The sequence below is a fragment of the Microtus oregoni genome, unplaced genomic scaffold (genome assembly GCF_018167655.1).
Source record: "Microtus oregoni isolate MIOR12 unplaced genomic scaffold, Mior012 000005F_ref0000423, whole genome shotgun sequence".
Lineage (NCBI taxonomy): Eukaryota > Metazoa > Chordata > Mammalia > Rodentia > Cricetidae > Microtus > Microtus oregoni.
In genome coordinates this window covers 8,147,633-8,171,335 of record NW_024543064.1, presented here as the reverse complement: position 1 = coordinate 8,171,335, position 23,703 = coordinate 8,147,633, and the positions used below count along the sequence as shown (strand labels likewise).

The 23,703-nt window shown below is 48.3% G+C and overlaps 1 protein-coding gene across 1 annotated transcript; it reads left to right on the top strand.

The window, feature by feature from the left end:
• Positions 1-297: 297 nt before the first annotated feature.
• Positions 298-23,703, top strand: LOC121448206 (exosome component 10-like). Its single transcript, XM_041652023.1, has 25 exons — positions 298-436; positions 1,424-1,560; positions 3,114-3,237; positions 3,644-3,748; positions 3,994-4,159; positions 4,320-4,434; positions 4,975-5,050; positions 5,215-5,325; positions 5,582-5,725; positions 6,605-6,795; positions 7,371-7,527; positions 9,656-9,804; positions 9,941-9,991; positions 10,819-10,930; positions 13,844-13,894; positions 14,036-14,114; positions 14,212-14,318; positions 17,535-17,630; positions 17,833-17,907; positions 18,348-18,429; positions 20,076-20,152; positions 21,397-21,568; positions 22,079-22,140; positions 22,950-23,026; positions 23,534-23,703. Exons 1-25 carry the CDS (start codon positions 326-328, stop codon positions 23,562-23,564), a joined length of 2,658 nt encoding a protein of 885 aa, XP_041507957.1. The 5' UTR covers positions 298-325; the 3' UTR covers positions 23,565-23,703.

Here is a 23,703-nt window from a genome sequence, read left to right as displayed (position 1 = left end):
TTAATCCCAGCATTTGGGAGGCAGAGGCTGGCGGATCTCTGAGATCGCGGCCTGCGTGGTCTACAGAGTGAGTTCCAGGACAGCCAGGCTACATAGAGAAACCCTGTCTTGAAAAAAAACAAACACACACTGTATCCTCCAGTACACACTGTAGAGCACAGGACTGTTAGTGCTACAGTGTGATTTTCCTATTGAGAGCCATGCTAGGTAACTAGGTACAAGCCTGATGGGGAGGTAGCGGAGAGGCCACCTGTGCGCACGCGCGCTGAGCCCGCCTCGGTCAGCCGGATCAATCTCGCGAGAAGAGCCACCCTAGGACGGAAAGATGGCGCCTCCCAGTCCCCGGGAGCATCAGGCCGCGGCAGCCACTAGCGCGACCAAGCCTGACGAGGAGATGGTGCTGCCTGGCTTCCCCGACGCAGACAGCTTCGTGAAAGTGAGTTCGCGGGCTCCGGGACACCCCAGGAGCCCCCTGTGCTGGCCGGAAGCGGGTCTGGGGCTGCGGAGCAGGCCCTCCGGGCTTCTGGCGCCCGCCACGGCGGCTTCACGGCGCGCAGCGGGAATAGCGGGAGCCGAGCGGGAGCGGAGGGCACCGCGCTTCCGGTATGAGCGCGTGCCGCTTTGCGTGTAAAGCCGTGTCTGCGCCCTCAGAAGGGCGTCCTTGTCGTCCACGTGGCGCACCCTGCGCTACCTCGGGCCCAGCAGCCCGTGGCGGGAGAGCCCGTGCTGTCCCCACTATGTACAAACGTCTGTAATGTTGGGTTGAACGTCACTTGTCACAGTTGCCATCGAGTCTCTCGAAGTGCCAAAGCGCTTTCACCAGTGCTCCTTGAGCATAAAAGGATTCGTGTAATTCTGTGTTCACAAGATTGACAGTGCTGTCATTAGACCTTAACATGACAGCCACTATAGACTGGTTCCCGTTACCGAACGACTGGGTAGCAAATGGTCGTCTGCAGTGTCTGAACTGTGTGTTGCTGATGGATGTGCATCAGACCCACAGAAATACAGTAGATTATTCTAGAAACCGTCTCCGTCTGAACTTAGTGATAGCATCCATATGCCAGTCAGTGTTCTAAGTGATTGTAGTAGCTCATTTAATCCTCCCAATAACTGCCTTTTACTGTGCCCATTTTTCAGAGGTGTAAACTAAGGTCGGTATGAACAAAAAACTTACTTCAAATCACAGTTCATAATAAACTTTCATATCAGGAATGGAAATATAACTCAGTTGACAGGGTGGCTGCCTAGTATATGTGAAGCCTGGGGTTTCGTTCTCGACACCACATAAACTGTGTATGGTTTTACACCTGTAATGCCAGCACTCAGGAGGTGGAGGCAAGGTTTTTGTTTTTTGTTTTTCTTTTTAATGAATGAATAGAAATCCATGTTTTAAAAGTGTCTTTTCCTCTGAATTTTTCAGTTTGCCCTTGGGTCAGTAGTGGCGGTGACCAAGGCATCTGGGGGCCTGCCACAGTTTGGCGACGAGTATGACTTTTACCGAAGTTTTCCTGCCTTCCAGGCGTTTTGTGAAACCCAAGGAGACAGGTTGCTTCAGTGGTGAGTACTGCATGTTATGTTGGCTGGAAACCACGATAAGAAAGACCTCAGTGGTAGGGGCATTATAGGCGTGATGGGGTCCCTGGGTATGAACCCCAGTACTGACGAACTGAAGGAAGTGCTGGCTGAATGGTGGTAACAAGGGTGACTGTAAGCAGGGATAACCTTGTGGCCTGTGGTTGCTGGGGGGAACAACAGCTCACTACGGAGCTGGAACTCAGTGTGTACATGAAGCTAGACTTGAATTCTTCCTTTGCTTCCTGAGTGTTGAAATTGCAAATGTGAGCCTTCACATCTAGCATGAGCTGTGATTGTTAAAGATAAATTAGCCACAGCTGGACCATGGTGGCTCGCACCTTTAATCCCAGTACTCAGGAGTTCGGGGCCAGCCTGGTCTACGGAGTGAATTCCAGGACAGCCAGAGTTGTTACACAGAGAGACCCTATCTTAAAAAACAAAACAAAACAAAAAGGGCCACCAGCAAGGTGGCTCAGTGGACTAAAGGCGCCTGCTGCTGAGTCTAATGACCTGGGTGTGATCCCTGAGACTCAGATGTAGCGGGTATAGAATCCGCTCCTTCAGTTTGTCCTCTGAACTGTATGGGTAGGTAGTGAAACACACACATACACACAAAATATCTTTATTATTTTTAATTTTAAAAGTCTTTTGCTGGCGGGGGAGGGTGGTGGTGGCACACACCTTTAATTCCAGCACTTGGGAGGCAAAGGCAGTCAGAACTCAAGGGAGTTCAAGGCCAGCCTGGTCTATAGAACGAGAAGGGCAGCAGTCAAGGCTATACTTTTCTTCTTTTTTTTTTTTTATATTTATTTATTATGTATACAGTGTTCTGTCTGCACGTATGCCTGCAGGCCAGAAGAGGGCAGCAGACCTCATTACAGATGGTTGTGAGCCACCATGTGGTTGCTGGGAATTGAACTCAGGACGTTTGAAAGAGTAGGCAATGTTCTTTAATCTCTGAGCCATCTCTCCAGGCCAAGGCTATACTTTTCTCATCTGTTAATTGTTAAGAGAAATTACCTTGAAGCTGTTTGTTTTTTATTGAAAAAAGGTCTCACTCATTAAATTGCTTAGGTTGGCTCCTAACTCACTGTGTGGCCCAGGCCTTGAATGTTCAAGCCTCCTACCTCTGCATTCTAAGAAGCCAGGGAGCGTCACGGGCTTCTTAGACCTGGCTTTGGGTCTTGTCTCTTAAAGGTTGCTGTGAGAATGTTCATTAATTAATTAATGTGGGAACCCTGTAAGACAAGCCATTTGGGGCTGGAGAGATGGCTCAGCGGTTAAGAGCATTGTCTGCTCTTCCAAAGGTCCTGAGTTCAATTCCCAGCAACCACATGGTGGCTCACAACCATCAGTAATGAGATCTGGTGGCCTCTTCTGGCCTGCAAGCATACATGCAGGCAGAACACTATATACATGAATGAATGAATGAATGAATCTTTAAAAAAAAAAAAGACAAGCCATTTGGGTTTTTTCCGAGATTATAGATTGGTGGAATAAAGGCGCACGCGCTGACCTTGGCTTTCCTCCTCTAGCATGAGTAGGGTAATGCAGTACCACGGGTGTCGCAGCAACATTAAAGATCGGAGGACCGTGACTGAATTGGAGGACAAGTTCGATTTACTGGTTGATGCCAACGATGTGATTTTGGAGAGAGTGGTGAGTGTCTCTCCGTCCACATAAGTGAACTAACAAACACAAAACTCAAATGTTAAAATGCAAGGGGAAACCCCAGCATTACAGAGCATGGTAAGGCATACCTTTAGCCAGGCCTAGTAGCCATGCCTATAATCTCAGCACTAGGAAAGCAATGACAAGTGGATCTCTGAGTTCCAGGCCAGCCTAGTCTATACAGTAAGACCCTAAGACCCTATCTCAATAAAGAAAAAAGAAAAAATTTTTATGTATATGGCTGGACTCAAACTCACTGAGATTCACCTGCCTCTGCCTCCTGAGTGCTGGGATTGAAGGCGTACCCCACCACCGCCCGGCCTCTCTCTTGTAAATGTATTTATTCAAATGTCAGGCAGTTAAGATCCTAACCCAATGCCTTGTCTCCTCTTAGGGTATATTACTGGATGAAGCATCAGGTGTGAATAAGCACCAACAGCCCGTCCTCCCTGCAGGACTGCAGGTCCCCAAAACAATAGTGTCTAGCTGGAACCGGAAGGTGAGCTCCCAGTCGGGTTTCACAGGCCCACGTCATTTTAGTTTGCATTTCTCTTGTGGCACACTGCATGCAGCGGGGTGCTCCCCGCCTTGAGTGGTCTCCCCAGCACACTCAGCCCGCCTCCTTCTCCACGTGTCACTGGAACCTCACATGCAGTAACATTCCATGTGTCTGGTTGCTGAGTTGGATTCCCTTTCCTGCTTCATCAAGCCATGTTTTAGTTGATTCATATGTGTTGGCCGTAGGCAGGAGAATATGGGAAAAAAGCAAAATCTGAGACTTTCCGACTGCTGCATGCAAAAAACATCCTCCGACCTCAGCTCAGATTTCGGGAGAAGATTGATAATTCGAACACGCCCTTTCTCCCCAAAATCTTTGTCAAGCCCAATGCTCGGAAGCCCCTCCCTCAGGGTAAGTGGTGCAGTTGCTGCCTGTGAGTCCTTCATTTGACACATGCATTAGAAGGGAACGGACTTTCCTCCTGCCTTCCGTTCCTGCTCCTACCAAACTGAAAGGCAGAGAAGTGTGTGCTCCTGTGTCATGGTGTGTTTGTCACTGCTTGGCTCTCCAGCTCTCTCAAAAGAAAGGCGGGAACGTCCACAGGATCGTCCTGAGGACCTGGACGTGCCCCCTGCCCTGGCAGATTTCATCCATCAGCAGAGGACCCAGCAGGTTGAACAGGACATGTAAGTGCACGGGGCTGGGCTTTCTCCTCGCCTTTGTGCCGCCTCATTCAGCCCCTTTGTCTACAGTCAGTCTCTATCGTGATTCGGGCTGACCTTGAACTTGGCTTTCTCTTATAGTACCAAGATTACAGGTGTATGGACGCCATACCTGGCCCTTCATGCCTTTTTTTTTTTTTTTGAGAGAGAGTGTGTGTGTGTGTGTGTTATTCTCCTTTTAGTGATTGTGCTAACCCAGCCTGTGTAATTCCTGAGTTTTCCTTGTTGGGGGTATGGGTGGTAAGACTTGGTCTCACATATCCCAGGCTGGCCTCACACTGACCCTGAACTTACAACCCTCCTGCCTTCACCTCCCAGACGATGAGATTATAGATGTCTGTCCTTATCCTCAGGTTTATCTGGTACTGAGGCTGTGTTGGACAAGCACTGTAGCAACAGAGCCCCAGCACAGCCACCATGTTTGTTTACACACATCGTATCTGAGCAGCCGTGTGCCTTATGAATGATGAAATTCATCTCAGGATTTCTGTTGTATTCACTCAGGTTTGCACATCCTTATCAGTATGAACTCGATCACTTCACTCCACCTGAGTCAGTGCTTCAGAAGCCGCGGCCACAGGTTCGTGCCTAGCCCAGATTCCAAAGCTGCGAACCTGGGAAGAATGAAGCGGTGGCTAGTTTAGTGCAGTAGCTTTGGGAGGCTGAGGTGTGGGGTCATTCCTCAAGCTTAGAGTTCATCCTGTACATAGGGTCGGTATGTAACACTCTCCTTTCTTGGTCCAGTTGTACAGACCTGTGGAAGAGACACCCTGCCACTTTGTATCCTCCCTGGACCAACTCGTGGAGCTCAACGAGAAGCTCCTGGGTTGTCAGGAGTTTGCAGTGGATCTAGAGGTACCTTGTAATTTTCCTGTGACTTCATCTACTTGCAAAGTCTAAAGTTAGCACTAACTTTAATCTCTTTTGTCTTTACGTTCGGGGGCCTGAAACAAGTATTGCACCAGTCCAGGCTAGCCTTGAATACATCCTCCTGCCTTAAAAAAAAAATTTCCGAAAAATTAGTCATGTAATTTTATAGCTAACTTTAAAAAAAAAAAAATGAAGGAATATGTACTAACCCTTTCCCCTACACTCCCTCTCTTTGGTTTAGCATCACTCATACAGAAGCTTCCTAGGATTGACCTGCCTGATGCAAATTTCCACCCGGACGGAAGACTTCATCATTGACACCCTAGAGCTTCGAAGTGACATGTACATTCTCAATGAGAGCCTCACAGACCCGGCCATTGTTAAGGTCAGCCATCCTGCCCCCCTGCCTGCCCCCTGCCCGAGGTGGAAATGCAGTGCTTTCCAGTCTACCATCTTGTTCTTTCCACCTAGACCCGTGGACAGAAAAGCTATGTCATCTCCTATCCCGAGGGTCTACGTACCTAACTGCTTAGTTCTAGACCCCAAAAGGGCCTTTACCACGTAGCTTATTGCTATCCGGAGACATAAATCATGGTAGTGAGTTTCGCTGAGCCCAGTCAATTGGATTGCTTGAACTTAAGGACACACCTGGAGCTAATAGGACTCCTAACCCATACCATGGTTCAAAAGCAGTTGCAGCCCTTACCAGCATACGGTTATAAGCACAAAAGATGCCTGTGGCCTAAATTTAAAAAAAGTGCTGCTTAAACTGGGCGGTAGTGGTGCACGCCTTCAATCCCAGCACTCGGGAAGCAGAGGCAAGCGGGTCTTTGTGGTTTCGAGGCCAGCCTGGTCTACAGAGCGAGTTCCAGGACAGGCTCCAAAAGCTACAGTGAAACCCTGTCTCGAAACACACACCCCCACCCCCCAAAAAAAGCACTTAAAAGTACATACATTGCCAGTGGTGGATGCCTTCAATTCCAGCAATCAAGAGGCAAAGGCAGATGGCCAGCCTGGTCTACAGAGTGAGTTCCAGGACAGCCAGAGCTACACAGAGAAACCCTGTCTGGGGGGAAAAAAATAAAACAAGACAAAACTACACACACTGGGTTGAGGATATAATTCAGTGATAGAATGCTTGCCTAGCAGTTCCAGGGTTCCATTCCTACTAATGTTCTGATAGCCCAGAGGTAGGGTTAAGTAAGGAGACAGATGAATAGCCTGGTGCTGCTGTGAATTGGCATGGTCTTGATTTTGTTTCCAGGTCTTCCATGGTGCTGACTCTGACATAGAGTGGCTACAGAAAGACTTCGGGCTCTATGTGGTGAACATGTTTGACACACACCAGGCAGCACGGCTTCTCAACCTGGCTCGTCACTCACTTGACCATCTGCTGAGACTGTACTGTGGTGTGGAGTCAAACAAGCAGTATCAGCTGGCAGATTGGAGGATACGGTCAGTCGGCTGGTGGTGGGTGGAGATGTGTGAGTGCGGGAAAGAATCTGTTAAATTGGAAATTAGTGCCAGGCACACCTTTAATTAAAGTGATGCACACCTTTAATCCCAGCACTCGGGAGGCAGAGGCAGGTGACTTGAGTTTAAGGCTACACAGAGAAACCCTGTCTTAAAAGAAACATTATCAAACCCTTTACCCTCCTCCCAGCACTAAATCCCCAGGTGCTACGGGGACGACATCTTGGTCATGCTCACAGCAGTCTTAAGTGTGTGTTCCCTTTCCATAGCTGAGGTAAGAAAGTACAGAGAGGGTAAGGACAGACAGGCGGAGCTGCAAGTCACCCCAGCACCATAGCACCCCAGTTTTAACCTTAGCATCCCTCTGTCTCGCCGCACGAAGTTAAATGATAGTGTGTCATACCAAGTTGCAGTAAGTGTCTGTGTAGCATAGTATTGGGAAGGAATCTTTGGAGTGAGAGGAGAGCCAAAAAAGCTTTTTCACACAGCACAAAGGTGGCTTGGATGACTGTCCCTGCCTGGGACAGTCATGGAAGCTATGTCTCTTGCAACTCTAGCCCTCTGCCAGAAGAAATGCTGACCTACGCCCGGGATGACACCCATTACCTGCTTTACATCTATGACCGCATGAGGCTGGAGCTGTGGGAGAGAGGCAACGACCAGCCTGTCCAGTTGCAGGTGGTGTGGCAGCGGAGCAGGGACATATGCCTCAAGGTACCATGTCCCCACAGCTATACAGACACCCAGCACGCTGTTGTTTTGGACTGAGTTCTGCTTCTTTCGTTTTTTAATGGCTCTTGGGGCAGAGAGATGGCTCATTGGTAAAAAGTACTGTCTGCTTTTCTGGAAGATCAGGATTCAAATCCCAGCACCCACATGGCAGTTCAAATTGTCTGTAGCTCCAGTTCCAGGGGATCTGACACCCTCACACAAACATATATGCAAACAAAAAAAAGTGCACACACACAAAAAGAAAGCCTGGCGGTGGTGGCACATATCTTTAATCCTAGCACTTGAGAGGCAGAGGTAGGAGGCTCTCCTCTGATCTAGGGGCAAGCCTGGTCCACATCGAGAGTTCCAGAACAGCCAGCACTACATAGAGAAACCCTATCTCAAAATCACCCCCCCCCAAAAAAAAATTGGTTCTTATGATGGCTTTTATACATCCTTGTCATCCTTTTTCTTCATCCTCTTCTCCTGTCCTTCTGACTCTTGCTGCTCGGCCCCCCACCCCTACCCACCAATGACTCTGCTTGCTTTCTTTCTGGTTTTTCAACCCAGGGTTTCTCTAGCTTTGGAGCCTGTCCTGGAAATTGCTGTGTTGACTAGGCTGGCCTCAAACTCAGAGATCTGCCTGCCAATAGCTGGGATTAAAGGCATGTGCCACCACCGTCCTGTGACTCCTGATTTCATGGCATGCATCTTCTATTACTGTGTGTTTCCTTTTCTCCCTCAAGATCTCTTTCTCCCCTCTGATGGTCACTTCTGCTCCGATGATCTACATACGCCTTGTAAGTCTAGGTTCCTGTATCCAGGAAAGCTCTCAGGACCCATCCAGAATCTGGCTTGTGTTAACATGATGATCTCAGATCTGTAATCCCACAGGTGTCACAATTTTATTTTCCTTTATGGCTGAATCAAATTTCATTCTGAGGCAGAGACAGAGAGGATGGTTCAGTGTGAACACCAGAACCCCATTTAAAAAACAAAACAAGACAAATAAAAAAAAGTAGTCCTGGGTGTGGTGATGCATGCCTTTAATCCCATTTCATTAAAGGCAGAGGCAAATAGATTGCTATGAGTTCAAAGCCAACCTGGTCCACAGTGAATTCCAGAACAGGCGGGACTTCATAGTGAGACCCTCTCTCGGGGTTAGGGATAGGAGGGAGCACCTGTTGGTCTGCCAGAGAACCTTGGTTCAGTTTCCAGCATCCAAATGGTATAGGACCTCTATGGGTGCTAGTTACATACATGATACACAGATACACAGGCAAAATACTCAAACGCATATAAGAAAAAATTGCATTTTCCTAATGGAAAAGACTCTTAAGCACCTTTTCAAATGCTTACTATTTCTGTTTCTTTCTTTGAGAATTTTTTCAGTTCACTGGCCTGTTTACTGATGGAATGATGTGGGTTTTTGGTGTTTCAATTTTTCAGTTAGAAGTACAGAATGCTCATGACTTTGGGCGTCACCCTTATGCAGAAGCCATCTGAACCTTTGTGTCCTGACAATGTCAGTGTGTGTGTTGCTACCACGAGCATACTCACTTTGCATTTTGTTTTGGTTTGGTTTCCTTGCATTCTGAGAATTCAGTTCAGAACCTCACATGCAATAGGCAAGCACTGCCTCACTGAGCTCTATATCCAGCCTTTGTTTCAGGTGGTTTGTTGGTTTTTTGTTTTGTTTTGTGTTTTTCGGGGCAGGTTTTCTCTGTGTAACAGCTCTGACCGTCCTGGAACTTGTTCTGTAGACAAGGCTGACTTCGAACTCACAGTGATCTGCCTGTTTCTGCCTCCTGAGTGCTGGGATTAAAGTCATGCACTATCACTGCCCAGCTTGTTTCAATTTTTTAAGACAAGGTCTTACCAGGAAACCCAGCCCGGCCTCTCGCTTGTTGCCCTCCTGTGTTAGCTCCTCAAACCTAGCTCCACCTTTATCCTGTAGTGCAAGAGCCAAACATTTTAGAGAGCCCAGGGCACAGTTTTTTACCCCACTGATGTCTTTCCTTTTTTACAGTGCTGAGGATCAAGCCAGGGCTTCATGTACATTAGGCAAGTGTTCCACCACTGAGCCTTTCCCTATGCTCATTGATCGTGAATGTTCTTTAACATTTTGCAGAAATTTGTCAAGCCTGTCTTTACGGATGAGTCCTACCTTGAGCTGTATCGAAAGCAGAAAAAGCATTTGAACTCACAGCAGCTGGCGGCCTTTCAGCTGCTGTTTTCCTGGAGGGATAAAACAGCCCGCAGGGAGGATGAGAGCTACGGGTGAGGATGTGGGGTTCCTTTAATGCTTATGGGCCCAGCGGAATTGATTGTAGAGTCTGGCTACCGTCTCCTTCATTATAGTGTTTAGTGAGCTTACTAGTTGAACATAATGTGAGCCCATTGTGTTTTCTTCCAGATATGTTCTACCCAATCACATGATGCTAAAGATAGCCGAGGAACTGCCTAAGTAAGTCTCAGAGCTGAGTAACACGCTCTCTCTTCTCAGTCACTCAGTCCTTCACAGCCGGGCATTCTGATTGCAGCTGCTTGAGGCTGTACTCAGAGGTTAGTACCCCAAACTTGGAAGGGAGCCACAGTCCTTGCCTGAGGGCTCCTGGATAAGAACTAAAACTTCTGAACTGGTATATCTCATGGCTAGTGCCAAGTCTGCTGCAGTCCCTTTGAGGGAACTGTCCCACATTATTTCTTGTGTCTTTCTCTAAATTTTTTTTTCCTTTTTTTTTTTTGGTTTTTCGAGACAGGGTTTCTCCGTAGCTTTGGAGCCTGTCCTGGATCTTTCTCTAAATTAAAGCCTCAAAACTTTTAAGCATTGTGTTGTATTAATTGGAGCATAAACAGGAATAAGAAATTAGAAACCAGTTTTTCTTGAGGCTTGTCTCCAGCTCTCGCAATTTGTAAGACAACTAGAGGAGTGGGCTAAGAGTTGGTGCAGTGAAGATCGCATGAGCAGGTGGCTGGCCTGGACTGGTTTATGTAATCGTTTAGAACTTCTGTGGCCTTTTTTGGGGGTTAGGGGGCTAGGCCGAGGGGTCCTCACTCCATGAGCAAGAGTGGCCTCACTACCTTGAACTTGTTACCCTCATACTTCCATGTCACAAATGCTGCACTTGCAGACTGTACCACCTCTTGGTGATGGTGTGCTGGGGTTGGAGCCCGAGATTTGAGCGTGCCAAGCAAGCGCTCTGCTACCCAAACTCCAGCCCATTCATTGCTGTTGGGAAACCTTGAAGGCTGTGTCTCCATGGTGAGCTGAGTTTCTGTCCTTGTTTTCAGGGAACCTCAAGGCATCATAGCTTGCTGCAACCCGGTCCCACCTCTTGTTCGGCAGCAGATCAATGAGATGCATCTCTTAATCCAGCAGGCTCGAGAGATGCCCCTGCTCAAGGTATGCGGTGTGTCACCCAGCAGGCCTCTTCTTCAGCACTTTCCTCCTGTGGCCTCCTAAAGCCCTGAGCTGCTCTCCTCTTCTCAACCGCCCTGAGGAGTAATGACAGCTGGGAAGCTACTGGGTGTGCCCTGTTAGATGTAGCTGTGCTCGTTTGGGGGTTTGGGGTTTTGAGGTGTGGCTTTATTTTTTGATGATAGGGTTCAAGCTCAGGGCTTCCTCATGCTACACAAGTACTCTTCTGATGAATTATTGACCAAGCCCATGAAATTTTTTTAATTGAATTATATATTTTGTTTTTTCTAGACAGGGTTTCTCTGTTTAACAGTTCTGGCTGTTGTGGAGTGCACTTTGTAAACCAGGCTGGCTTAGAACTCACAGATATCCACCTGGTTCTGTCTCCTATTCTGGGATTAAAGGCATGTGCCACCAACACCCGGCTTTAATTTTTTATGTATCTCTATTTATGCATGTAGGCACGTGTATACCACAATATGCTTGTCTAGACCAGATTACACACTTGCAGGAGTCAATTCTTTCCTTTTAATACGTGGTTCCTGGGGATCAAACTCAGGTTGTCAAACTTGGCAGCAAGAGCCCTTGCACAAGCAACTGCATTTTTTTTTATGACAGTCATAAACTAAGCCTTATCCTTTATATTTTATGGCCTTTTTGATAATTTGATAGCAATTTGGGCCATTTAATGGTTATGGTAAAGCAGTTAAGTGGGTAGAGGAGTTGGAATAGGGGTCCTGGTGTCGAGAGCTGGTGCACGTGTTTGAACCTTTATGGAGAGGGCTGGCAGGGAAGGCTCCTGGTATTTAGTTGCAGGTGGTCTGAAGTGCTTCCCATTATTTCTGAGCCTAAGGACTGTGGAGGAACCCTCCACCTGGATTAGATTTGCTGATAGTGGGAGCAGGATCCAGGACCACAAACTCTGAAGTCAAAGAGGGGAAGGAGGAAAGTGATGGGAGAACGGGAATTCAGAAAAATCAATTTTCGTGAAGGAAATACTGAAGTGTTTATAAACATGATGGAAGCGAGACCTCCCACAGGAAATAGAGGCATAGCTGGGCATGCAGAACACACCCATAACCCCAGCACTTGGATGCCGAGGTGGGGAGGGTCAGGAGTGCAAGGTCATCCTCAGCTACCTAATGAGTGTGAGGCTAGCCTGAGCTTCATGAGACCCTGTCTCCAAAAAGAAAAAAAAAAAAAAAAACCCTATCGCCAAGCAATGATGGCACATGCCTTTGATCGCAGCACTTGGGAGGCAGATACAGATGGATCTCCTGAGTTTGAGGACAGCCTAATCTACAGAGTGAGTTCCAGGACATCTAGGGCTACACAAAGAAACCCTGTCTCTAAAAGACAAAAGAAAAACAGCCGGTTGTGGTGGCGCACACCGGTAGAATTTGCTGAAGGAGGCAGAGGCAGGAGGATCACCAGTTCGAGGCCAGCCTGGGCTACACATTAGCCGGGCGATGGTGGCGCACGCCTTTAATCCCAGCACTCGGGAGGCAGAGGCAGGCGGATCTCTGTGAGTTCGAGACCAGCCTGATCTACAGAGCTAGTTCCAGGACAGGCTCCAAAGCCACAGAGAAACCCTGTCTCGAGAAAAAAAAAAAGAAAAACAAAAAACTGTCAAAACAATATGGTAAAGGCACTTGCCACCAGTGTGATGCCCTGAGCTCAACCCCTTACCACTGAAGGGGAGAATCCGCACCCTTAAGTTACCCTCCAGCCTGTTGGCCGTGTTTGAGTAAATGAGTAAATGAGTGAATGGATGTAATAAAAAGAAGAAATACAGACATATACTTTGTGGGAATGTCTGCTCTCTATGTAGGCAATAAAGCTTGTTAAAATTCAGCTTACATGGTTTTTTGGGGGGTTTTGCTCTAATTCTTGCCCTTCCTTTTGAAATAGAGTTTTCCCATACAGTCTTTTTTAGGTCAACCTTGATCAACTGTGACCCTGTAGCCCAGGCAGGCCAGGTACTTTCAGTCCCCTGCCTCAGCCTCCCAAATAAATAGGATTAGATTTGCATCACCACATCCACCTTTCTTAGGATAACTTTGAATGTGCTGACTTGGTAGTGATATAAATATGTGATTCATACGTTGAAAGATTATTGACCAAAAAGTCTTAAAATGAAAGAAGAAAGTGTGCTGCAGTTGTCATGTTAAGATAGCCTTCTGCAGTGGTGGCACACGTCTTTAATCTCAGTACCAAGGAGCAGAGGCAGGTGGATATCTGTGAGGTTGAGCCCAGCCTGGTCTACAGAGCGAGTTCCAAGACAGCCAGGGCTACACAGAGAAACCTTGTCTCATAGGGTTTGGGTTGGGGAATATTCTCCTGAGACTGGTAACAGCTCAGCGGTAGGGTGTTTGCCGCTCATGTGTGAGGCCCTGGGTATCCCAGCACCACATATGCACACACAAAGGCTTCCTTAGTTTTGTGGTTGTATAAGTAGAAAGCATGCTGGCTACCTGAGACGACGCCAGGCTCTCTGAGCCATCGTGTCATGCCACCTCCTGACAGAAACTCATCTTCCACGTCGTCGTCGTCATCGTGCCTGAGCACATCATAGTGTCAGTGCCCGCGCTGAAAGGAGGGAGGGATGCAAGGTCTCCTCCTGGCCCTAGGAGGCGGTCTGCTGAGTAAGCATGTGTTGTTAACTTTACACAGCTTTCCTCAGTTTCTTTTTTTGTTTGTTTGTTTTTTGAGACAGAGTTTCAAGTAACCCAGGATGGCCTTAACTTCTGGTCCTCCTGCTCCCACCTCTGGAGTACCGGAACTATAGGCATGTGCAGTCACACCCACTGGGGAGTCAGACCCAGGGCTTCCAGCATGCTAGGCAAACACTCTACCAACTGAACTACATCTCCGGCCCTACTCTTCTTTCCTCCTTAGTCTGAAACTGCAGCTGGAGTGAAGAAGAGCAGACCACTGCCTAGCGCCGAGGTACAGTGTCACAGCTGCTGTCTCACCTATGGGAGGGGTGGAGACCACAGTCCCTGACAGGTCAGTGCTGTTCCACTGGCCAAGAGCTCCTGGCTGGCTTCTGAATTTTACATGTGGTCTGCTGATTTCTCTTTGATGCAGAGATTGGAGAATGAGCTCTTTGGACCCCATGACTGTTCCCACGCCCCTCCAGATAACTACTCGATCACCCCAACTGATGGTAAGATGGAGGCCCTCTGAATTTCCAGAGAGTTGGAGGAAGTTTTCTGGGCCCAGACCTCCACATGTCTAGATCTTGCTGACTTCCGTGTCTCTAGGGTCTGTGCCACTTCAGAAACAGCCAAGCCTCTTTGCTGAGGGCGAAGAAGAGACCTCTGTCGATGCCAGATGCCTTCTTGCTACAGCCGTCATCACTATCTTTAGTGTGAGTAGCAAGAAAATTCACCAGGGGGACTCAGGTTCCTGGGGTTGGGTGCTCTTATCACATGGGCTGTCTGCCTGGAGGTGTGCATGTCCTTCTGAGACCAGTGCCAGAAGGAAAGCTAGAGAGAGGTGTGGATCAGTATGTGTGTGTGTGGGGGGGGGGGTATCTCCTGAGCACTGGGTGTGAGGAAACCCTGGAAGAGGGACTAAAGCCATAGCTCAGAGGTTACGTGCACCTACATGACGGCTTCTGCCATCTGTGATTACATTTCCAGAAGAGCTGACGCTTTCTTCTGACCAGTGTGGGCACTCGGCACACACACAGTGCACATAAATATACACACAGGTAAAACACTCATACACATGAATAAGTCTCTTTAAAAAAAAAAAAAAACGGCAATGATAGCACAGGACTTTAATGCCAGCACACAGGCTTCAAGGGAAAGTACCTGATAAGGAGACACTGGGTTGACTTGACGGACAGGAGCAGGTCCAGCTATGGCAGAGGACCAGCAGGGCTCAGCAGACCACTCGCTCTCCTGAACTTGGAGCGTGTGCCATGTACACCCTCCTGCATGTGCTTTTGGGGGAGACAAAGAAAGGCCCTTGAAACACAGTTTCTGCACTGTAGCTCACTAGAAGAAACGTCAGCAGCCAGTGCGGGCTTTAGAGAGAGTGTCCATTCTGGAGAGCCTGTGTGGCTTGCCTAGCTGAGGCGTTCCTGGAACATGGCTGTGATATAGCCTCTCCATCTGTTATCGCTGGGCTGCGTATTTCTGCCTGTGATAGCGACTCTAGGTTCCCTGAGACAGCCAGGCCCAAAGGACTTGCTATGCAAGTGTGAGGATTACAGTGTGGATTCCCAGAAACCAAAAGCCAGACGCTGTAACAGACCTCTGCAACCCCATTGTACCTGAAACCAAAAACCAGATGCTGTAACAGACCTCTGCAATCCCACTGTACCTGTGGTGAGATGGGAAGTGGCTCATGGACCAAGTAGCCTGGAAATCAAAGTGGTGAACAAGAGGTTGTCCTTTGACCTCTGCACAATACATATATATACATTTTAAAAAGTCCTGAAAGGGGGACTGGAGAGATGGCTCAGTGGTTAAGAGCATTGCCTGCTCTTCCAAAGGTCCTGAGTTCAATTCCCGGCAACCACATGGTGGCTCACAACCATCTGTAATGAGGTCTGGTGCCCTCTTCTGGCCTGCAGACATACACACAGACAGAATATTGTATACATAATAAATAAATAAATATTTAAAAAAAAAAAGCCCTGAATGATCGGAGGGGGAGGGAAATGGGAAACGGGGAGGAGGCGGAAATTTTTTTTTTTTTTGCAACAACTAAAAAAAAAAAAAGTCCTGAATGAGCCAGGTGGTGGTGGCTGGTGGCGCACGCCTTTAATCCCAGCACTCAGGGGAGGCAGAGGCAGGCGGATCTCTGTGAGTTCGAGACCAGCCTGGTCTACAGAGCTAGTTCCAGGACAGGCTCCAAAGCCACAGAGAAACCCTGTCTCGAAAAAACAAAAAAAAAAAAAAGGAAAAGTCCTGAATGAGCCAGGCATCGTGGCCAACACCTTTAATCCCCAGCACTTGGAAGGCAGAGGCAGGTAGATCTCTGAGTTCAAGGCCAGCCTGGTCTTCAAAATGAGTTGGAGGAGAGCCAAGGTCACACAGAGAAACATATCTCAAATAAATAAATGTTTTAAGTTTAGGTGACTTTTTTTTTTAAAGAATATCCAGCCGGGCGGTGGTGGCGCACGCCTTTAATCCCAGCACTCGGGAGGCAGAGGCAGGTGGATCTCTGTGAGTTCGAGACCAGCCTGGTCTACAAGAGCTAGTTCCAGGACAGGCTCCAAAACCACAGAGAAACCCTGTCTCGAAAAACCAAAAAGAAAAAAAAAAATAAAGAATATCCAGGTTTAATGGGATTCGTGGGCAGTTACTTTTTTTAGAGATTTATTTATTACGTATACAACATTCTGCCTCCATGTATGCCCACACGCCCGAAGAGGGCGCCAGATCTCATTACAGATGGTTGTGAGCCACCATGTGGTTGCTGGGAATTGAACTCAGGACCTCTGGAAGAGCAGGCAATGCTCTTAACCACTGAGCCATCTCTCCAGCCACCCTCCGAGGTGATTCATGAAGAAGGTCTAGGAGTCGCAGCAGCTGGCAGAAGCTGTCACGTTTCAGCAACTAAATTCGTGAAGCCTCTTTCCTTTTTTCTTTTTAATCAGGATCTCATTCTGTAACCCAGTCTGGCCTTAGGCTTGCAGTTTACACTGGTTGCCCTTGCGGAGGACCTGGGTTTGATTCCCAGACCCAATGGCAGTGCACAACCATTTATACCTCCAGTTCCGGGGGATCCAACACCTCCTTCTGATCTCCATCAGCCTCAGGCACACATGGGATACACATACATACATACATACATGCAAACAAAATGCTCATGCATATAAAATTTTTAAAAATCACTTGGGTTTCTCCTATCTCAACTTTCCAGGGTGTGGTTTGCAGGCCCTGCTCCTAGCTAGTTTTTTGTGAACTTGAGGCTTTGTTGACATGAGAATCTGTTAGTTGGAAGAAGACTGTACTATCTCTATAGAGTTTCTGAATCCAGTTGAAAACAACATTCTCTTGTATGTGCTCATTGGCTCCCTGTCAAAAAATGTATAATACTACATTTCATATTTCATGTATCAGACCTGTGTTTTTATTCCTGCTTTTCCCCTCTTAGTGACAGGGCTCTTCAAGAGCAGAAGATGGTGAAAATACCACAGGCCTTGTAGGCTATGAAGGCAATATGAGTTCATTAACTTGCTGGTGTATCAACTCACGCCTCTAATCCCAGAAACAGGTGGAGCCCTCTGAGAGTGAAGCCATCCTAGTCAAAAAAACAAAGAATTGGGGCTGAAGAGATGGCTCAGTGGTTAAGAGCATTGCTTGCCCTTCCAAAGGTCCTGAGTTCAATTCCCAGCAACCACATGGTGGCTCACAACCATCTGTAATGAGGTCTGGTGCCCTCTTCTGGCCTGCAGATATACACACAGACAGAATATTATATACATAATAAATAAATATTTTTTAAAAAAAAACAAAGAATTTATGAGTTCAGGAACTTAATCTTCCCTGTTGTGGTCCCAAGAAGGTGTCCTGATGGCACAACATAATCATGGTTAGAAGTGATGGGTTTTGGTTTGTCCTTGCAGGAACCTAGTGCTGAGGAAAATGGAAAGACTCCATTGACAGTGGCACAGAAAAAAGCTCAGAACATAATGGAGTCCTTTGAAAACCCATTTAGAATGGTGAGTAGTGCAGCTGCACAAGCCAGCAGGAGCTGCAGGGAATTCTGCAGCCACACATCCTTTCCCCTGGGAGGAAAGAGGGCTGTGGAGGGATCGTCCATGGTGTCCTGGTCGAGACTCTGGAGTTACTGGCAGTAGTAGTGCCTCTGATGGGCGAGGTGCCTGCTCTTGGCATTTGCAGTGACTGTTTCCCCTTCCGCAGTTCCTGCCTTCTCTGGAACACAAGGCCCACATTTCTCAAGCAGCAAAGTTTGATCCTTCTTCAAAAATCTATGAAGTAAGTAGTTTCTCAAGCTTTGGAGCAGTTGATTTCAAGGGGCTCCTGACCTGAGTGGGGCTCCAGGCTCTTACGGGCTTCAGATCCTCTATAGGCCTCTGAGAACAGAGGAGAGGCCCTTTCCATCTAAGCATATTCTAGGAAGAGACTTAACTGTAGCCCAGTCCTCAGAAACCTTTGGGGATCTCTACAACAAAGGGTTGGGGCTGGGGACAAAGCTCAGCTAGTAGGGTGCTTGCCTGGCTTATGTGGAGCCCTGGTGTGATTCCCCCAGCACCACATAAAGCCTGCAAAAGATGGTGTGTTCAGCTTCGGGGTGCATGGCTTAGGATGTGTGTCATTCTAAGGTTGGCACGCCTCATTTGCCTCTGAACAAGTAGGCACTCCTCCGTAGCTGCGTTTAGGCAGGTTGTTTTGATCATTATCTGTTTTCATTATAGATCAGCAACCGCTGGAAGCTGGCCAGCCAGGTCCAGAAAGAACCTAAAGAAGCAACCACGAAGAAGGCTGCTGAGCAAACAGGTAGTGTTCCAGTCCGTGTAAACATGGGCTCCTGTGTCGGGGTGCTCTGTGTTTTGTGGGGGGAGGGAGGTCGGAGAAAGAGGTCGCTCCAAGATGAAATTTTAAGGCCTGTGTTCAGCAGGAAGGTCCAGCCTCTGATGAGCTTAACTGAACAGCCATACAAATGCATATTTATTGATGGTTACACAAAGTTGTTTGTGGATTTTTTGGGTTCGTTTGCTTGTTTGGGGTTTTGTTTTTGTTTTTGTTTTTTTTTCCCCCGAGACAGGGTTTCTTTGTAACAGCCCTGACTGTTTGTCTTGGACTTACTGTTGACCGGGCTGATCTTGAACTCAGAGAGATCCGCCTGCCTCTGCTTCCTGAGTGCTGGGATTAAAGACTCGCACCGTAGCCAGGCAGGCAGGCAAAGTTGTTTCTTAAATGAAGTATTTCCTCATACCAAAGTCCCTAATCTAATCTATATGTCTCTTCTAAAGGAAAGTATCACATGCCCTCGTGACTTTAGTCCTTTATTGTGTGTCATTTGCAATACTTGATAATCCAAGTGCCTGAGGTGTGCCCGAGTTGTCTTGTAACCAAAGTCATGCAAAGGCTGCAACGCCCCCTCAGAAAACAATCACTGTTTTCCACAATGATTCTGTGCTCTCTACTACAGTGATCTTCAAGGTCCATGTCCTTCTAGAAAACAGCTGTTCACTCTAATGTCCACCCCAGATGCAGCAGCTCTCTAAATTCCTCTAAAGTCTTCGAAGGGACAGCCCTAGCCATCAGTCTGATTGAGGACGTTGAATGATGGTGTCTAGTAGGGATCACTGACAGACAGGGCAGTGGTCAGAAAAGGCCCAGCCCCAGCCTCGTGCAGTTTAGCTTCTACTGGGGATGGCGCCCAGTCACTCACTGCCTGCGTGTTCTGTGCCTGTAAAGCAGGGTGCTGTGTGTAGAGAGGAAAGAGGCAAAGAATGCGACTCTGATGCTGGTGAGAAAAGGCAGCCTAGGTCTCCTGACGTGAAAGAGACCGGCACGGATCCAGGGGAATGTAGACTGAGACTGAAACAGAGTCCAAGCTCCCGTGTGGTAGCCGGCTGGCATGCCCAAAGCATGGCAAGGCAGGACTGCCCAGAGTACCCCCGGGAAAAGACGGGCAAGTAGGCAGGGCTCCGTGAGGACTGGCTGGCAGGTCCCTAGAGTGACTTGGCAGGGCTCTGAGCTGAGAGTTCCAGCAGATACAAAGAAGAGGGACAGAAAGCCTAATTGAGAAGCACAACAGGAGCAGGTGACAGATTTGATGTCAGAGCCTGGATTCATCCTTTCTTAGAGCCAGGGCTTTCTGGTAAGTTGGGTAAGGCATGGGAAAGGAAGGTATAGGTGGCAGAATTGGTTCTGAACAGCTAGCAAGGTGGGGTTAAGGCTGTGAGAGAAGTCCATCTTTAAAATGAGGCCTGACACCTAGCCATTGACACCGAGTCAGGGAAGCTGCTAGGTGCTTGACCTGCCTCCTGAGAGGCACAAGCAGGGCAAGCCTATTGTTAGAGTCTGCAGTTGAGGCCAGAGAGCACTGAGCTGAGCCCAGTGGACAACAGCGCTGACCTTGTGCCCAGGTTGGGTGGACAAATGGCAAGAAGTCCACACATGGTTCTTTCTCACAGCTGCCCGGAAACAGGCAAAGGAGGAGTCTGAGGCTGCTGCGCTGGAACAGGCCATCCCGGTGCGGCAACAGGCCGCAGTAAGTGCTACCTTTTCCCCTTTTCAGATGTAGTCATGTTTGGGGGTTTTCCTGGACCACTGTCAGAGGGCTCGCTCTACATCCGAGCTTGAATAATCTCTTTTGCAGCTGACTTGGTCTTATCAGTTGGCGCCCACTCTCTTCTCAAATTAAGTGATACTTGAATCTTGAGTTTTCTCTTTCTTTTTTTTTTTTTTTGATTTTCGAGACAGGGTTTCTCCGTAGCTTTTTGGTTCCTGTCCTGGAAGTAGCTCTTGTAGACCAGGCTGGCCTCAAACTCACAGAGATCCGCCTGCCTCTGCCTCCCGAGTGCTGGGATTAAAGGTGTGCACCACCACCGCCCGGCCTTGAATTTTCTTAAGATTTCTTTGTGTCTTTGGTAAACCCTCTTAGCACTGGGCTATGGCCTGGCAGAGGACATTGCTGTGCCCCAGTCTACCCTAGAGAAGCCTCTTTTTTCTTCATTTCTAGGGGGGAGGGATTGGGTGGATGTCATTATCCCCTATCCCCCATCATCCCCAAGACAGGGTTTCCCTGTGTAATCCTGGCTGTCCTGGTATTCATCTGTAGACCAGGCTGGTCTTGAACTCAGAGATCCACCAGCCTCTGGAGTGCTGGAATCAAAGGTGTGCACCTCCACGCCTCATGAGATCTCTTTATTCTTACCACACCCAGACCATTCTAGAATTCCATTCTTTTTTTGTTTGGTTGGTTTTTGTTTTTTTGTAGCTTTGGAGCCTGTCCTGAAACTGGCTCTGTAGCCCAGGCTGGTCTCGAACTCACAGAGATCTACCTGCCTCTGCCTCCCGGGTGCTGGGATTAAAGGTATGAAAGGTGTGTGCCACCACGCCTTTAATCCATTCTTAATTCCATTCTTAAACTCTTGCCTTAGTTGACCTGATAGCATTGTCAATTAGGAACTTGTCCCTAAATTCCAGCCTCAGCTCTCTTCCCTGCTGTTGAAGCAGCTTGAGTTCCCAGCTCATACAGGTTGAGCATCGCACATCCCAGTCTGATACCTGATATCTGAAATGCCCACTTTCCATAACTTTCTTAGTGCTGACCACAAGTGGAAACTTCCGTGCTGTCCAGAAGTACTCGAGGTTGCATGGAATTGTCTGCAGGCTGTATGTCTAAGTGAATCTCACATTTAGACTGGGCTAGACCTCCCAGTGATGCAGTCTAAGTGCAAGATCTCTGCTCGCACATTCTCATGCAGCCCTGCTTGCTTGTTCACCTTGCAGCTAGAAAATGCCACTAAGAAGAGAGAGAGAGCCACAAGTGACCTGAGGACCACAGAACAAAAGCAGGAGAAGAAACGGTTGAAAAGCTCCAAGAAACCCAAGGATCCAGACCCCCCAGGAAAGGATTTCACACCTTACGACTACAACCAGTCAGACTTCAGGGCCTTTGCTGGTAAGGACAGAGCGAACACTTAAGCAGACGCATGGCCATTTGAGGTGCAGGGAGTACAGCTTTCCTCAGAGTGAGCCCCACCCAGGACACAGGAGAGAGAAGCTGCCTGCTCTCCTTGAAGCAGATCTCAGTAGCCATTGTTCATGGCTCAGCAGGGGGTCCTCCATTGTGACCCTTATTTAGGTTCCCCTCCCACATCCATAGGATCTAGTTTGAGATCCCTGTGATGTGAAGGATGTGTGTGTGGCACTCATGATTTTGTAGCAGCCTCTAGAGCTTGGAAAAGTGAGAGAGCAGACTGAACAGTCACACACTGAACGCTGTCAGGAGTGTTGCCTCAGTCCACATTGTCCTGGATCATAGTGATGCTGACCCCTGCCCCTACTAGCCTGGGAACAGACCTGTGGGTGGCATAGTCTCTGGAGCAGAGGGAAAAGGTGCTTCCTGAAGCCCTGAGCTCTGGCCTGTCAGCCTGTGTTCGCTCACTGCCGTGATCGCTTTTGCTTTCAGGGGACAGCAAATCCAAGCCCTCCTCCCAGTTTGACCCAAATAAGCCGGCACCTTCTGGCAAGGTAAGGCTTCAGATGGAACCTGCTGCCTGCGGTACTCTTGTCCTCCTGGACCGCAGTGGCAAGCTGAGACTCCTTCCCTCTTAGACAGTGCTGCCAGTGGTCCCACAGTCACTGTTTATTGTTAATGTGACAAGTGCGCCAAGGTCAGGGTAGCGTTGGGTTGTCTGGCCTTCCACCGTGGGCTCCGAGGCTCTCAAGTCACTGGCCTTGTGTGGCTGAGCCGTCCTGCTGGCTCCTGTGTCAGCATTTTAAAAACACAATGAACACTATAGTTAGTGCAGGTCACCTTTTTGGTGCGGGTGGGGATAGTATGTTTTGCCCTTTGTTGAAATGGAGTCCTTCCATCTGCCACCGGGTCCTCGAGGTGATGCCCTACAGTGAAGGGGCTGTGTGGGTAACTGCTGGCTACATCAGGTCTGTGCTAACCAGGCTGAATTTGAGGTTTAGTAAGTAGTGGGCAGGACTGTGCAGAGCCCTCCTGTCCCTGTCAGCTCAGCCTGCCAGCCACATGCTGGGATGAGAACTGACTGACCGGAGCTGGAGAGATGGCTCAGAGGTTAAGAGCATTGACTGCTCTTCCAAAGGTCCTGAGTTCAATTCCCAGCAACCACATGGTGGCTAACAACCATCTATAATGAGATCTGGTGCCCTCTTCTGGTATGCAGGCAGGCATGGAAGAAATGTTGTATACATAATAAATAAATATTTTAAAAAAAAAAAAAAAAAAGAACTGACTGACCATGCTCAGGTGTCTTCCCCAGGGCTGGTGGCCGAGGTCGGTGTAAGAGTACATAACTCTTCTCTTTCAGAAATGTGTTACAGCCAAGAAATGTAAACAGTCGATGGGGAACAAAAGCATGTCGTTTCTGGCTGGGAAGTCAGACAGGTAGGTGACAGTCAGCCCCCCTGTACCTGGGAGAACAGCAGGAGAGTGCAGCACCAGGGTTTCCAGCAGTGCAGAAGTGAGACTGCTCTGTCACCCAGAAAGCAGGAACACACATGACCTGCGTCGTGCCAGCGTCACTCTCCCATGACATGATGTCCTGCATCCCAGACCTCAGTTTCCAGTATTCTCCCATTTTCCTTTCTTAGACTGTAGTTTCTCACTGGGTGCCCTAACTTCAGCACATGGGTGGGAATTTTTCCCACACCATGTTTCTTAGGGGTGAGAGAAATCAGCAAGTGGGTCTCACTGGTGTTTTCATAGCATGACCTTGAGCTCAGGTTCACACACGTGAAGCAGGACAGACCTGCTGCCACAGCACCCACACAGCTCAGCGCCCAAGCGTAGGCTCCTGCTACTCTCCTGCTCGGCCCTCCTTTGCGGTGTATTACTCAGATCTGCACAGCACCTAACCCGAGGAAGTAACCCTGTTCTCATCTATCTCCGCAGAGGCTTCCGGCACAACTGGCCAAAGAGATAGTGTTGGAGAGATTCCTGGGGCTGCAGGCAGTGTTACTTTGTACAAACCCATTTTAATTTTAGAATCATTAAAATCCATCCCTACTGATAGAATGCTGGTTCTGGCTTTTTTGGTTTGGTTTGGTTTGCTTTCATTTCAA